General features: G+C 43.8%; 1 protein-coding gene across 1 annotated transcript; it reads right to left on the bottom strand.

Annotated features, from left to right (window-relative positions):
• Positions 1-569: 569 nt before the first annotated feature.
• Positions 570-8,758, bottom strand: LOC106577725 (uncharacterized). The gene is made up of 8 exons (XM_014156047.2): positions 8,686-8,758; positions 5,081-5,155; positions 4,632-4,943; positions 2,290-2,346; positions 1,777-2,127; positions 1,372-1,503; positions 1,158-1,192; positions 570-846 (listed from the first exon to the last, which is right to left on the bottom strand). The coding sequence occupies exons 1-8, from the start codon at positions 8,756-8,758 to the stop codon at positions 706-708; spliced, it is 1,176 nt and encodes a 391-aa protein (XP_014011522.1). The 3' UTR covers positions 570-705.
• Between the last annotated feature and the right edge of the window lie 3,426 nt (positions 8,759-12,184).

Here is a 12,184-nt window from a genome sequence, read left to right as displayed (position 1 = left end):
TTTAATATATAAGAAGGAGAAACAAAATAAACACGTATACAATTAACAGAAACAACACTAACCGTTCTGTCATGTGCCAAGCACAAAACAGAATACAACTACCCACAATCCACAATACTAACACACTCCTAATTATAGGACCATCAATCAGAGGCAACGATAGACAGCTGCCTCCAACTGAAGGCCCCAACACCAATTAACTAAACATAGAAATACAAATGACTAGACAGAACATAGAAATAAACTAACATAGAACAATAACCAAAACCCTGGACTAATAAATCAAATACCCCTCTCTACATGGACACATACACACAACCACCCTGAACCACATAAAACAAATACCCCCTGCCACGTCCTGACCAAACTAAACACTAACAAATAACACCTTTACAGGTCAGAACGTGACACATATATGTACTTTACAGAGGAAACAGAGATGTATGGAGGGTTAAAATATTATAGTTTATTATGATAAAAAAAACATAATCATACAGCAAACAAGGGATCCTCTATCAGAGAATGTATATTAATTAAAAGCACAATTAAAGGTTTGAATATTTGGTGCGTTACAGGATAATCATATAAATCTAACATATAGACATTGTCAAAATTACATACATTTCAGTTACTAACAGTCATTTTATTACAAGGAGTAAACTGGTTCTGCTTGGAGTCTTTGTGACAGTGGTGATACTGTGTTTCTCACTCCTGCTGAAGGTACCTGACCTCAGAGTACACTGCATCCTCTCTGCTGGTCTTCTCTCTTGTTCTTCTGGAGGAGGAAGAGTTCTTCTTGGGAGTGAAAGTTACAGCGGCGTAGTTCAACACGTCACTGTCTTGATTCTGTGAGAGGTGAAACCATGGCAAAATGCATTGTGATGCTAGATGCTATATGACATTTTATTTTCTCCTCTACAAAAGACCTGTCAAACACACTGTACACCCACTAAATGACCTTACAGTCAGTGGAACAGTGACAGAGAGAAGTTCCATGGAAAAAAGTAACAACCATCACAAAGAAAAGAAAGTTATCTAGTACAGTGATCTATTACTTCCAAGCTGAATACTAGTTGTAAGGAAACCTAAATGACAGTTGTAAAGAGACACTTTTGTGTAAAAACTGAGAATATATTCATGAACGTTTATGAATTTACCTGATTCCCCTGGGATGTTGGACCATCTTTCCTCCCTTCAGAGATTGAAACAGAGGAAGGCCATTTATTATTTTTAAGACAATACATTTTTCTGTTTAACCTCATGTAGTTAATTGACAATGCTTATAAGTTAGATATTAAATTGATGTTTACAGACTATACATTTTATACATATACATGAAACATTAGACATGATATAAAGTAAAATAACTACCTCTGTGATGTCTGTTCAGATTCTTGTAAAGCGCCCAGGCAAGCAGAAGGGTCACTATCCCTAGAACGATGTTGGACACGACCAAGGCAAGAACAGTAGGACTTAGATCAAATGGAGAATCATGCTCTGGAACTGTGAAAGGGTATCAGTAGATTCATATTGTATTCATGAACGCTTAGGTAAAATATGATACTAGTAAACTAATCAATTTCAAAATAAAAGTCCCCATTGTAGAGACAAACATTTTTACGAAATACATTGTGCCAAAATAAAGGTCCTACTAAAACTAAGGCTACCATGTTATAGGAGCATGAATTGGTTGAAACAAAAAGCAATAATTTTGAGCTATGTGGCATACATTAAAATGTCTTTGTGGCAATGTATAGCAGAGGAAATTGGAATGACTTTGAATGTCCAGCTTGGTCCCTTTCCCAAACAGTATTTCCCCACATGAGGCCACAGCACAGTAGTAAGTCCCAGCATCAGAGAGGGTGAGGTTCCTCTTGGGGAGGTTGTAGACACAGCTCTGTGTAGGAGACACAGCCTCAGGGCTCTTCTCACACTCATCACTCCTGTCTCCCTGGGTGTAAATGATTCCTGGAAGGGATTCTCCTGAGCCATGTCTGAACCAATAGATACTGTGCTCTCCTGCACAGGTCTCAGTGTGTATTGTACAGTTCAGAGTCACAGAGTCTCCTGGCTGGACTGACTCAGACAGAGATTGCTGGAGTATAGGCATGTTTCTGGAACCTGAACCTGACAAAAAGGTAAACTAACCCATTCATTTCTAGATTATCACGGTAGCAAGTATTTTAATTTATCATTTGGTAAATTAAGATCTCATCTGATTAACATAATAGCACATTTTTACACTGTATATCTGTAAATTCAGATTAAAAAAAAAAACTTTCTATGTACCTTCTACAATGAGAATAGCTCCTTTTCCAAACTCCACCCTATTGGTATAAGCATTTCATTTTACATTTACATTTTAGTCATTTAGCAGACGCTCTTATCCAGAGCGACTTACAAATTGGTGCATTCACCTATAATATCCAGTGGAACAACCACTTTACAATAGTGCATCTAAATCTTTTAAGGGGGGGTTAGAAGGATTACTTTATCCTATCCCAGGTATTCCTTGAAGAGGTGGGGTTTCAGGTGTCTCCGGAAGGTGGTGATTGACTCCGCTGACCTGGCGTCGTGAGGGAGCTTGTTCCACCATTGGGGTGCCAGAGCAGCGAACAGTTTTGACTGGGCTGAGCGGGAACTGTGCTTCCTCAGAGGTAGGGAGGCGAGCAGGCCAGAGGTGGATGAACGGAGTGCCCTTGTTTGGGTGTAGGGCCTGATCAGAGCCTGAAGGTACGGAGGTGCCGTTCCCCTCACAGCTCCGTAGGCAAGCACCATGGTCTTGTAGCGGATGCGAGCTTCGACTGGAAGCCAGTGGAGAGAGCGGAGGAGCGGGGTGACGTGAGAGAACTTTGGAAGGTTGAACACCAGACGGGCTGCGGCGTTCTGGATGAGTTGTAGGGGTTTAATGGCACAGGCAGGGAGCCCAGCCAACAGCGAGTTGCAGTAATCCAGACGGGAGATGACAAGTGCCTGGATTAGGACCTGCGCCGCTTCCTGTGTGAGGCAGGGTCGTACTCTGCGAATGTTGTAGAGCATGAACCTACAGGATCGGGTCACCGCCTTGATGTTGGTGGAGAACGACAGGGTGTTGTCCAGGGTCACGCCAAGGCTCTTAGCACTCTGGGAGGAGGACACAAGGGAGTTGTCAACCGTGATGGCGAGATCATGGAACGGGCAGTCCTTCCCCGGGAGGAAGAGCAGCTCCGTCTTGCCGAGGTTCAGCTTGAGGTGGTGATCCGTCATCCACACTGATATGTCTGCCAGACATGCAGAGATGCGATTCGCCACCTGGTTGTCAGAAGGGGGAAAGGAGAAGATTAATTGTGTGTCATCTGCATAGCAATGATATGAGAGACCATGTGAGGATATGACAGAGCCAAGTGACTTGGTGTATAGCGAGAATAGGAGTGGGCCAAGAACAGAGCCCTGGGGGACACCAGTGGTGAGAGCACGTGGTGCGGAGACAGATTCTCGCCACGCCACCTGGTAGGAGCGACCTGTCAGGTAGGACGCAATCCAAGCGTGCGCGGTGCCGGAGATGCCCAGCTCGGAGAGGGTGGAGAGGAGGATCTGATGGTTCACGGTATCAAAGGCAGCAGATAGGTCTAGAAGGATGAGAGCAGAGGAGAGAGAGTTAGCTTTAGCAGTGCGGAGAGCCTCCGTGACACAGAGAACAGCAGTCTCAGTTGAATGCCCAGTCTTGAAACCTGACTGATTAGGATCAAGAAGGTCATTCTGAGAGAGATAGCAAGAGAGCTGGCCAAGTTCAAGAGTTTTGGAGAGAAAGGAAAGAAGGGATACTGGCCTGTAGTTGTTGACATCGGAGGGATTGAGTGTAGGTTTTTTCAGAAGGGGTGCAACTCTCGCTCTCTTGAAGACGGAAGGGACGTAGCCAGCGGTCAAGGATGCGTTGATGAGCGAGGTGAGGTAGGGGAGAAGGTCTCCGGAAATGGTCTGGAGAAGAGAGGAGGGGATAGGGTCAAGTGGGCAGGTTGTTGGGCGGCCGGCCGTCACAAGACGCGAGAGTTCATCTGGAGAGAGAGGGGAGAAAGAGGTCAAAGCACAGGGTAGGGCAGTGTGAGCAGGACCAGCAGTGTCGTTTGACTTAGCAAACGAGGATCGGATGTCGTCAACCTTCTTTTCAAAATGGTTGACGAAGTCATCCGCAGAGAGGGAGGAGGGGGGGAGGGGGAGGAGGATTCAGGAGGGAGGAGAAGGTAGCAAAGAGCTTCCTAGGGTTAGAGGCAGATGCTTGGAGTTTAGAGTGGTAGAAAGTGGCTTTAGCAGCAGAGACAGAAGAGGAAAATGTAGAGAGGAGGGAGTGAAAGGATGCCAGGTCCGCAGGGAGGCGAATTTTCCTCCATTTCCGCTCGGCTGCCCGGAGCCCTATTCTGTGAGCTCGCAGTGAGTCGTCGAGCCACGGAGCAGGAGGGGAGGACCGAGCCGGCCTGGAGGATAGGGGACAGAGGAAATCAAAGGATGCAGAGAGGGAGGAGAGGAGGGTTGAGGAGGCAGAATCAGGAGATAGGTTGGAGAAGGTTTGAGCAGAGGGAAGAGATGATAGGATGGAAGAGGAGAGAGTAGCGGGAGAGAGAGAGCGAAGGTTGGGACGGCGCAATACCATCCGGCACAGTAGTATGTGCCGGAGTCAGAGAGTTGCATGTCTGAGATCCTTAGGTGATTCTTTTTTGGGCCATTTTCCACTGAGAAGCGAGGGTTATCCTTAAACTCATAGTAGAACGTTGCATTCCTGTCATACTTACAATGAACGGTTGAGAAGAGCTGAAGTTTATCTCCCAAGGTTTGCTTGTACCAGGAGAAATGCATGGCCATGTCGCCTTCATAGAAGCAACGCAAAATCATTGTGTCTCCAATTTTGGCTGACATGAGACCACTCTCCTGACGTATGGATAAAGATTCAATCCCAGCTACCCCATGAACTAGAGAACATACAAATATATTAGCTGTTACATACCTCAAATACAACTTTGGATTCTCAAAGTGTCTGTAAAATAATAATTGGAAACCTTATGTCTCCAAATCATCACATAAGCAGTGAAATATTAGATTGACTTACCCATCTTTACGAGAAGTGGAAATATCAGACACAGTGAGATCATCTTTAAAGTTGTCAGCTCTTCACAACTTGGGTCTTGAGTGGAAGGAGTCCACCCATGTAGACAACACTTCGACAATGGAGTTACAGGTGATTGGTCGAACTGGACCGCATCATATTTGTTGATGACTCATTCATTCATGACTATGGTCTTTAACTGTGCATTTTACAGTTCAGAGTCTCCTGGCTGGACTTATAGGTATATAATCATTGACGTTTGGCATCCATTATTCTTTATTACTGCAGCTACTGTTGTCTAAGAGACACATAGTGTGAGGGACTTTGAGGGTATGACACTCTCATCCTCTAGGGCTTCTATCACCACACAGTCACTTCACCTCACCAAAAACATACATGGAAAAAACACAGCAAACACAATGCAGTAGTCTTATTTTAGTGATCTCTCATTCAGGATTTACACTCAATTGGATGGATGGATATAAATTCCTCTCATTATATTGTTATTAATGACACAGATTCCTCTAGGCCTAGATGATAATGATACGTTACAGTTAACACTGTGGGTTGTGTTTGACAAAGAACTTCTGATCTCTAGGTCAAAGGACCTTTTTTTCACATATTTCAGTCCAATTTATATACATACATAAGCTGCCTCATCAACAGAGTTGGTTAACTGTTGCTAAAATGGTCAACTTGAAGTGCAAGTATTATAGCCTACAGTATGAGAGAGCTAAGAGTTCTGAGACTTCCGGCTGAAAACCACAGAAAGAGAGAAACAGTGAGAGAGAGAGCGAGAGCGAGAGTGAGAGCGAGAGAGAGAGAGAGAGAGAGAGAGATGCAGCTTAAGCCCCACCCTCTTCAACATATATATAAACGAATTGGCGAGGGCACTAGAACAGTCTGCAGCACCCATCCTCACATTACCAGAATCTGAAGTCAAATGTCTACTGTTTGCTGATGATCTGTTGCTTCTTTCACCAACCAAGGAGGGCCTACAGCAGCACCTAAATATTTTGCACAGATTCTGTAAGACCTGGGCCCTGACAGTAAATCTCAGTAAGACAAAAATAATGGTGTTCCAAAAAAAGTCCAGTTGCCAGGACCACAAATACAAATTCCATCTAGACACCATTGCCCTAGAGCACACAAAAACTATACATACTGTACCTCGGGCTTAACATCAGCGCCACAGGTAACTTCCACAAAGCTGTGAATGAGCTGAGAGACAAGGCAAGAAGAGCCTTCTATGCCATCAAAAGGAACATAAATTTCGACATACCGATTAGGATCTGGCTAAAAATACTTGAATCAGTTATAGAACCCATTGCCCTTTATGGTTGTGAGGTCTGGGGTCCGCTCACCTACCAAGAATTCACAAAATGGGACAAACACCAAATTGAGACTCTTCATGCAGAATTCTGCAAAAATATCCTCTGTGTACAATGTAAAACACCAAATAATGCATGCAGAGCAGAATTAGGCCGATACCCGATTATTATCAAAATCCAGAAAAGAGCCGTAGGCAGACCTGGCTCTCAAGTGAAGACAGGCTATGTGCACACTGCCCACAGAATGAGGTGAAACTGAGCTGCACTTCCTAACCTCCTGCCAAATGTATGACCATATCAGAGACACATATTTCCCTCAGATTACACAGATCCACAAATAATTAAAAAACAAACCCAATTTTGATAAACTCCCATATATACTGGGTGAAATACCACAGTGTGCCATCACAGCAACAACATTTGTGACCTGTTGCCACAAGAAAAGGGCAACCAGTGAAGAACAAACACCATTGTAAATACAACCCATATTTATGTTTATTTATTTTCCCTTTTGTACTTTAACTATTGCACATCGTTACAACACTGTATATAGACATAATATGACATTTGAAATGTCTTTATTCATTTGGAACTTTGGTGAGTGTAATGTTTACTGTTGATTTTTGTTGTTTATTTCAATTTTGTTTATTATCTACTTCATATGCTTAGGCAAAGTTAACATATGTTTCATGCCAATAAAGCCCTTAAATTAAATTGAAATGAGAGAGAGAAAAAGAGAGAGAGAGAGCGAAAGCAAGAGAGAGTAGAGGGTTGTGTGTATGGAAAAGGCCAGCAGACCGTAGCAAAGAGACATACTTATCTAGTCATTGTGTATTCATCACTGACCACAGAGTACCTGTAACTATGTTGCTGTGTGTGAGGGGGTGTTAGTGGCATGCGAGAGGGAAAAAACATAAGTTACGTACATAACTACAGATCTATGAGACCGAAGGATGACTGTCACTGATAAGTGTTACGGTCTTTACTGTAAGTGATGCCTTGCGTCAGTCAGTCATCGAGACCATACATGTATATACAAAAAGTAATGCCCTATGACCTAGAGGCGGGACTCACCTCTTAGCAATAAAAGGAGAGGTCAAGTCCGCCTCTTCCTCTTTGCCTTTAATGCTGACAAATATTGACAAAGGCCAGTGCCAGTCATCCTTTGGTCTCATAGATCCATAGTTATGTACATGACTGACAATTTGTATTGATCTCACTCAGACCATCACTGATAAGTGTTACGTTACTTACCTTGGATGCCTTTGTTAACAAGGTAGTGAGGAATGGAGGATTCTACATCCCTAACACCTCGGTGGGCATTATGGTGGAGGTTAGTGGAGCAGGGGTTGCCAAGTTTACTCTGTAATACCTAGCAAATATGCATGGCGAGGGCCAGGTGACAGCCACACCAATGCCAGTCAAGGAAAAGCCTTTCACGCTAGTTGACCCTGACTTGTGTAGGCCTGGGAGATGGTAACCCCCAGCCAATGGGAAAGCCGGTGTTTAGAGAGCGGCAGGCCAAGCTTTTTGCCATTGTAGCACACAAACAGTTGTTGGGTTAATCTCAGAGATTGCGTCTTGGACACGTATGCTCGTAGCGCTATGACCTGGCACTGGGAAATCACGTTCTCATCTATGCCAGATAGTGGAAGCAGAGAACAGAATGCTCATGTCTCCACCACCAGGTTAATGTGCGGCGGAGAGCACATGTTCTCAGCCTTCCATCTCAAACAGTCCACATTTACAGAGAGGGCATGTAGCTCGCTCACACACTTAGCAGAGTAGAGTGCCAGGAGAAAGGCAGTTTTTAATGAGAGAGATTTCGTCAGACTGAGCTACTGGCTCATATGGAGGCCTAGCTAGGGCCCGCAGGACCAGGGGAATCTCCCAAGCAGGGAGACGCAGAACGCGGCCCAGGTGTAGCCGGCGGACACCCTTCAGAAACTACGACACAAGGGGGTGACTGCCCAGCTTGTGGCCATCCACCAGGTCATGAGAAGCTGAAATGATCACCATGTACACTTTAATAGTGGTGACTGTCTTGCCCATGTCCAGATGGGACTGGAGGAATCGGAGAAGAAGGACAGGGCAGGTAACTGGGACTGTCTAGCGTCACACTGAGAGGAGAATAGGCTCCATCTGAGAACATAGAGAGTCATGAATAGCTGCGTCTAGCTCCTGAGAGATGGACTCGTTATTCGCCATACCCACAGCTGAAGGGAAGCTGGGTTGGGGTGCCAAATCAGGCGGTCCACCTGCGACAGGAGGTCTGACCTGGTTGGAAGGGGGTCAGGGGGATCCCCACACCAGCTGAAGGAGCTCCGAGAACCAAGGTCTGCCTGGCCATCTTGACGCTACTAATAGGACCCTGTGGTGTCCGTGCTTGACCCGGTGAGATCAGAGGCAATGGGGGGAAAGCGTACATTAACCCTTCCGGCCACTCTTGGGACAGAGCATCCAGCAAAGAGTGCCTCCTAGACCCCTCAGAGAAAACCACATCTGGCAGTGGGTTGTCTCTTGTGTGGCAAACAGGTCCATCTGGGAATTCCCAAATCTAGACCAAATCTGGTGGAGGTGCCACACCCCGGGAAGAGGAACTGGAGAGGAGGTGTGTAGCATGGTTTGTAACGCCCAGCACATGGATGGTCCTGAGGGAAGCCAAGCGGGGTAGAGCCCACCTGAAGGCAACGCAGTGACCTCGTGCCTCTTTGGTGATTTATGTGATACACCGTGGAGGTGTTGTCTGTTCTCACAAGCACATGTCTGTCCAGAATGTGAGGGAGAAGGGCTATGAGCTTAACCTGTTGGGGATAGGGGGCAGTATTTGCACGGCCGGATAAAAAACGTACCCGATTTAATCTGGTTACTACTCCTGCCCAGTAACTAGACTATGCATATAATTGTTTGATTTGGATAGAAAACACCCTAAAGTTTCTAAAACTGTTTGAATGGTGTCTGTGAGTATAACAGAACTCATTTGGCAGGCCAAAACCTGAGAAGATTCCAAACAGGAAGCGCTCTCTCTGACCATTTCATGGCCTTCTTGATCATCTCTAACCAAAACAGAGGATCTCTGGCATAACGTGACATTTTCTAATGCTCCCATAGGCTCTCAGAAGGCGCCAGAAAGATGAATGGTGGCTTTGCAGGCCATTGCTGAAAAACATTAGCGCATTTTGATAGTGGTCGATTTGAGGACAATGAGACTGGAGGCGCGTGCACGAGCCGACACCATGTTTACTTTCTCTCCTTTTTGAACGAAAACAACGACTCCCGGTCGGAATATTATCGCTTTTTTACGAGAAAAATAGCATAAAAATTGATTTTAAACAGTGGTTGACATGCTTCGAAGTACGGTAATGGAATATTTAGAATTTTTTTGTCATGAAACGCGTCAGGCGCGTCACCCTTCTTTACCATTCGGATAGTGTCTTGAACGCACGAACAAAATGCCGCTATTTGGATATAACTATGGATTATTTGGGACCAAACCAACATTGTTATTGAAGTAAAAGTCCTGGGAGTGCATTCTGACGAAGAACAGCAAAGGTAATCAAACTTTTCTAATAGTAAATCGGAGTTTGGTGAGTGCCACACTTGGTGGGTGTCAAAATAGCTAGCCTGTGATGGTCGGGCTATCTACTCAGAATATTGCAAAATGTGCTTTCACCGAAAAGCTATTTTAACCCCTGTGCGGCCTCCAGCGAAAAATCATATCGCCATTAGCATAACAAAATTTATAAAAAAAAAAAACATTTTTTTTTTCAAATTATATCGTTTTATAGATACACCTCTCCTGAATCGAACCACGTTGTCAGATTTCAAAAAGGCTTTACAGCAAAAGCAAAACATTAGATTATGTTAGAGGAGTATATCGTAAAAGTAGCCACATAGCCATTTTCCGACCAACCACATGCATCACAAATAACCAAAAAACTGCTAAATGCAGCACTAACCTTTGACAATCTTCATCAGATGACACACCTAGGACATCATGTTACACAATACATGCATTCTTTTGTTCGATAAAGTTCATATTTATATATAAAAACAGCATTTTACATCGGTGCGTAACGTTGACTAACTATTTTCCCTCAAATACATCCGATGAAACAGAGCTACAATTTACTAAATTATTATTTGAAAACATTTTTCAAATGTAATATTGTCATTCTAAGATTTATAGATGAATATCTCTTGAAAGCACCTGTAATGCCAGATTTAAAAATAACTTTACTGGGTAATCACACTTTGCGATAAAAGGGGATGCGATACTCAGAACAATAGGCTAGCAATAAGCTAACCATCTTGGAACAATCGCATATCACATCTAGTCTTGTATACTATTGTCAATAATCTCTTACCTTTGGTTGTCTTCATCAGAAAGCACTTCCAGGAATCCCAGGTCCACAACAAATGTAGTTTCGTTCGAAAAAATGACTCCTTTATGTTCCAAGAGCTTGTTCTTGTTAGCGCGTCTGAAGGCTGATCCAAATGCTTCGTCGGCCACGGGACAGCCATTTCGAGAAAATGCATTTTTCCCCATTTAGGTTCGTGCAAACATGTCAAACGTTGTATAACATAAATCTTCAGGGCGTTTTTCAACAAGAGAGCCAATAAGATTCGAGGGGGACGATTGCATTGTGTTTCAAAACGTTTCGAAAGTGGGAGGGTAACCAGGGGCGCCGGCGTCATAATGGTGATGGCCCTCTCCGTGTGACCACGTTCCACAGCGTCTCATTCATTCAATTTTAACAGTAGAAGGCTCAAACCAATTTGTGAAGACTGGGGACATCTAGTGGAAGCAATAGGAAGTGCTCAATGAACCATAGCTCACGGTGTGATTAATAGGCAATGTGATGAAGTTGAGTTCGCAATTCAGAATTCCACTTCCTGTTTCCATCTGTCTCGGGGTTTTGACTGCCATATAAGTTCTGTTATACTCAGACACCATTCAAACAGTTTTAGAAACTTTAGGGTGTTTTCTATCCACAAGTATTAATTATATGCATATCCTAGCTTCTGAGGTTGAGTAGGAGGCCGTTTAAAATGGGCACAAATTTTTTTCAAAAATCGCTTTAGCGTCCCCTATCCTAGGGGAACGCCAAGAGGTTAAAATCGTACATAGCGTGTGCATAAAAGAGTTCTGTATCTATAATTCTTAAAATAATTGTTATGTTTTTTGTGAACGTTTATCGTGAGTAATTTAGTAAATTCACCGGAAGTGTTCGGTGGGAATGCTAGTCACATGCTAGTCACATGCTAATGTAAAAAGCTGGTTTTTGATATAAATATGAACTTGATTGAACAAAACATGCATGTATTGTATAACATAATGTCCTAGGATTGTCATCTGATGAAGATCATCAAAGGTTAGTGCTGCATTTAGCTGTCTTCTGGGTTTATGTGACATTATATGCTAGCTTAAAAAATGGGTGTCTGATTATTTCTGGCTGGGTACTCTGCGGACATAATCTAATGTTTTGCTTTCGTTGTAAAGCCTTTTTGAAATCGGACATTGTGGTTAGATTAACGAGAGTCTTGTCTTTAAAATGTTGTAAAATAGTCATATGTTTGAGAAATTGAAGTAATAGCATTTCTAAGGTATTTGAATATCGCGCCACGGGATTACACTGGCTGTTGAGTAGGTGGGACGCAAGCGTCCCACCTAGCCCATAGAGGTTAAGGTGAACAGCTTTGAGCGCTAACACATTGATGTGTTCGGAGCTCCAAGAAGGCTCCCACACCCTTCTCACCTACTTGCCTTCCTTGA

The sequence above is a fragment of the Salmo salar genome, chromosome ssa18 (assembly GCF_905237065.1).
Source record: "Salmo salar chromosome ssa18, Ssal_v3.1, whole genome shotgun sequence".
Classification (NCBI taxonomy): Eukaryota; Metazoa; Chordata; class Actinopteri; order Salmoniformes; family Salmonidae; genus Salmo; species Salmo salar.
This window is presented reverse-complemented; position numbering and strand designations above follow the sequence as displayed.

Bases quoted from the DNA above. Each gene is read 5' to 3' on its own strand.
- LOC106577725 (XM_014156047.2), bottom strand. From the start codon at position 8,758: ATGGCCAGGCAGACCTTGGTTCTCGGAGCTCCTTCAGCTGGTGTGGGG. The intron at 1,504-1,776 runs GTCATTCCAATT...ACCCTTTCACAG, and splicing joins GACCAAGCTGGACATTCAAA to TTCCAGAGCATGATTCTCCA. The intron at 847-1,157 runs GTAAATTCATAA...CACCTCTCACAG, and splicing joins CAACATCCCAGGGGAATCAG to AATCAAGACAGTGACGTGTT.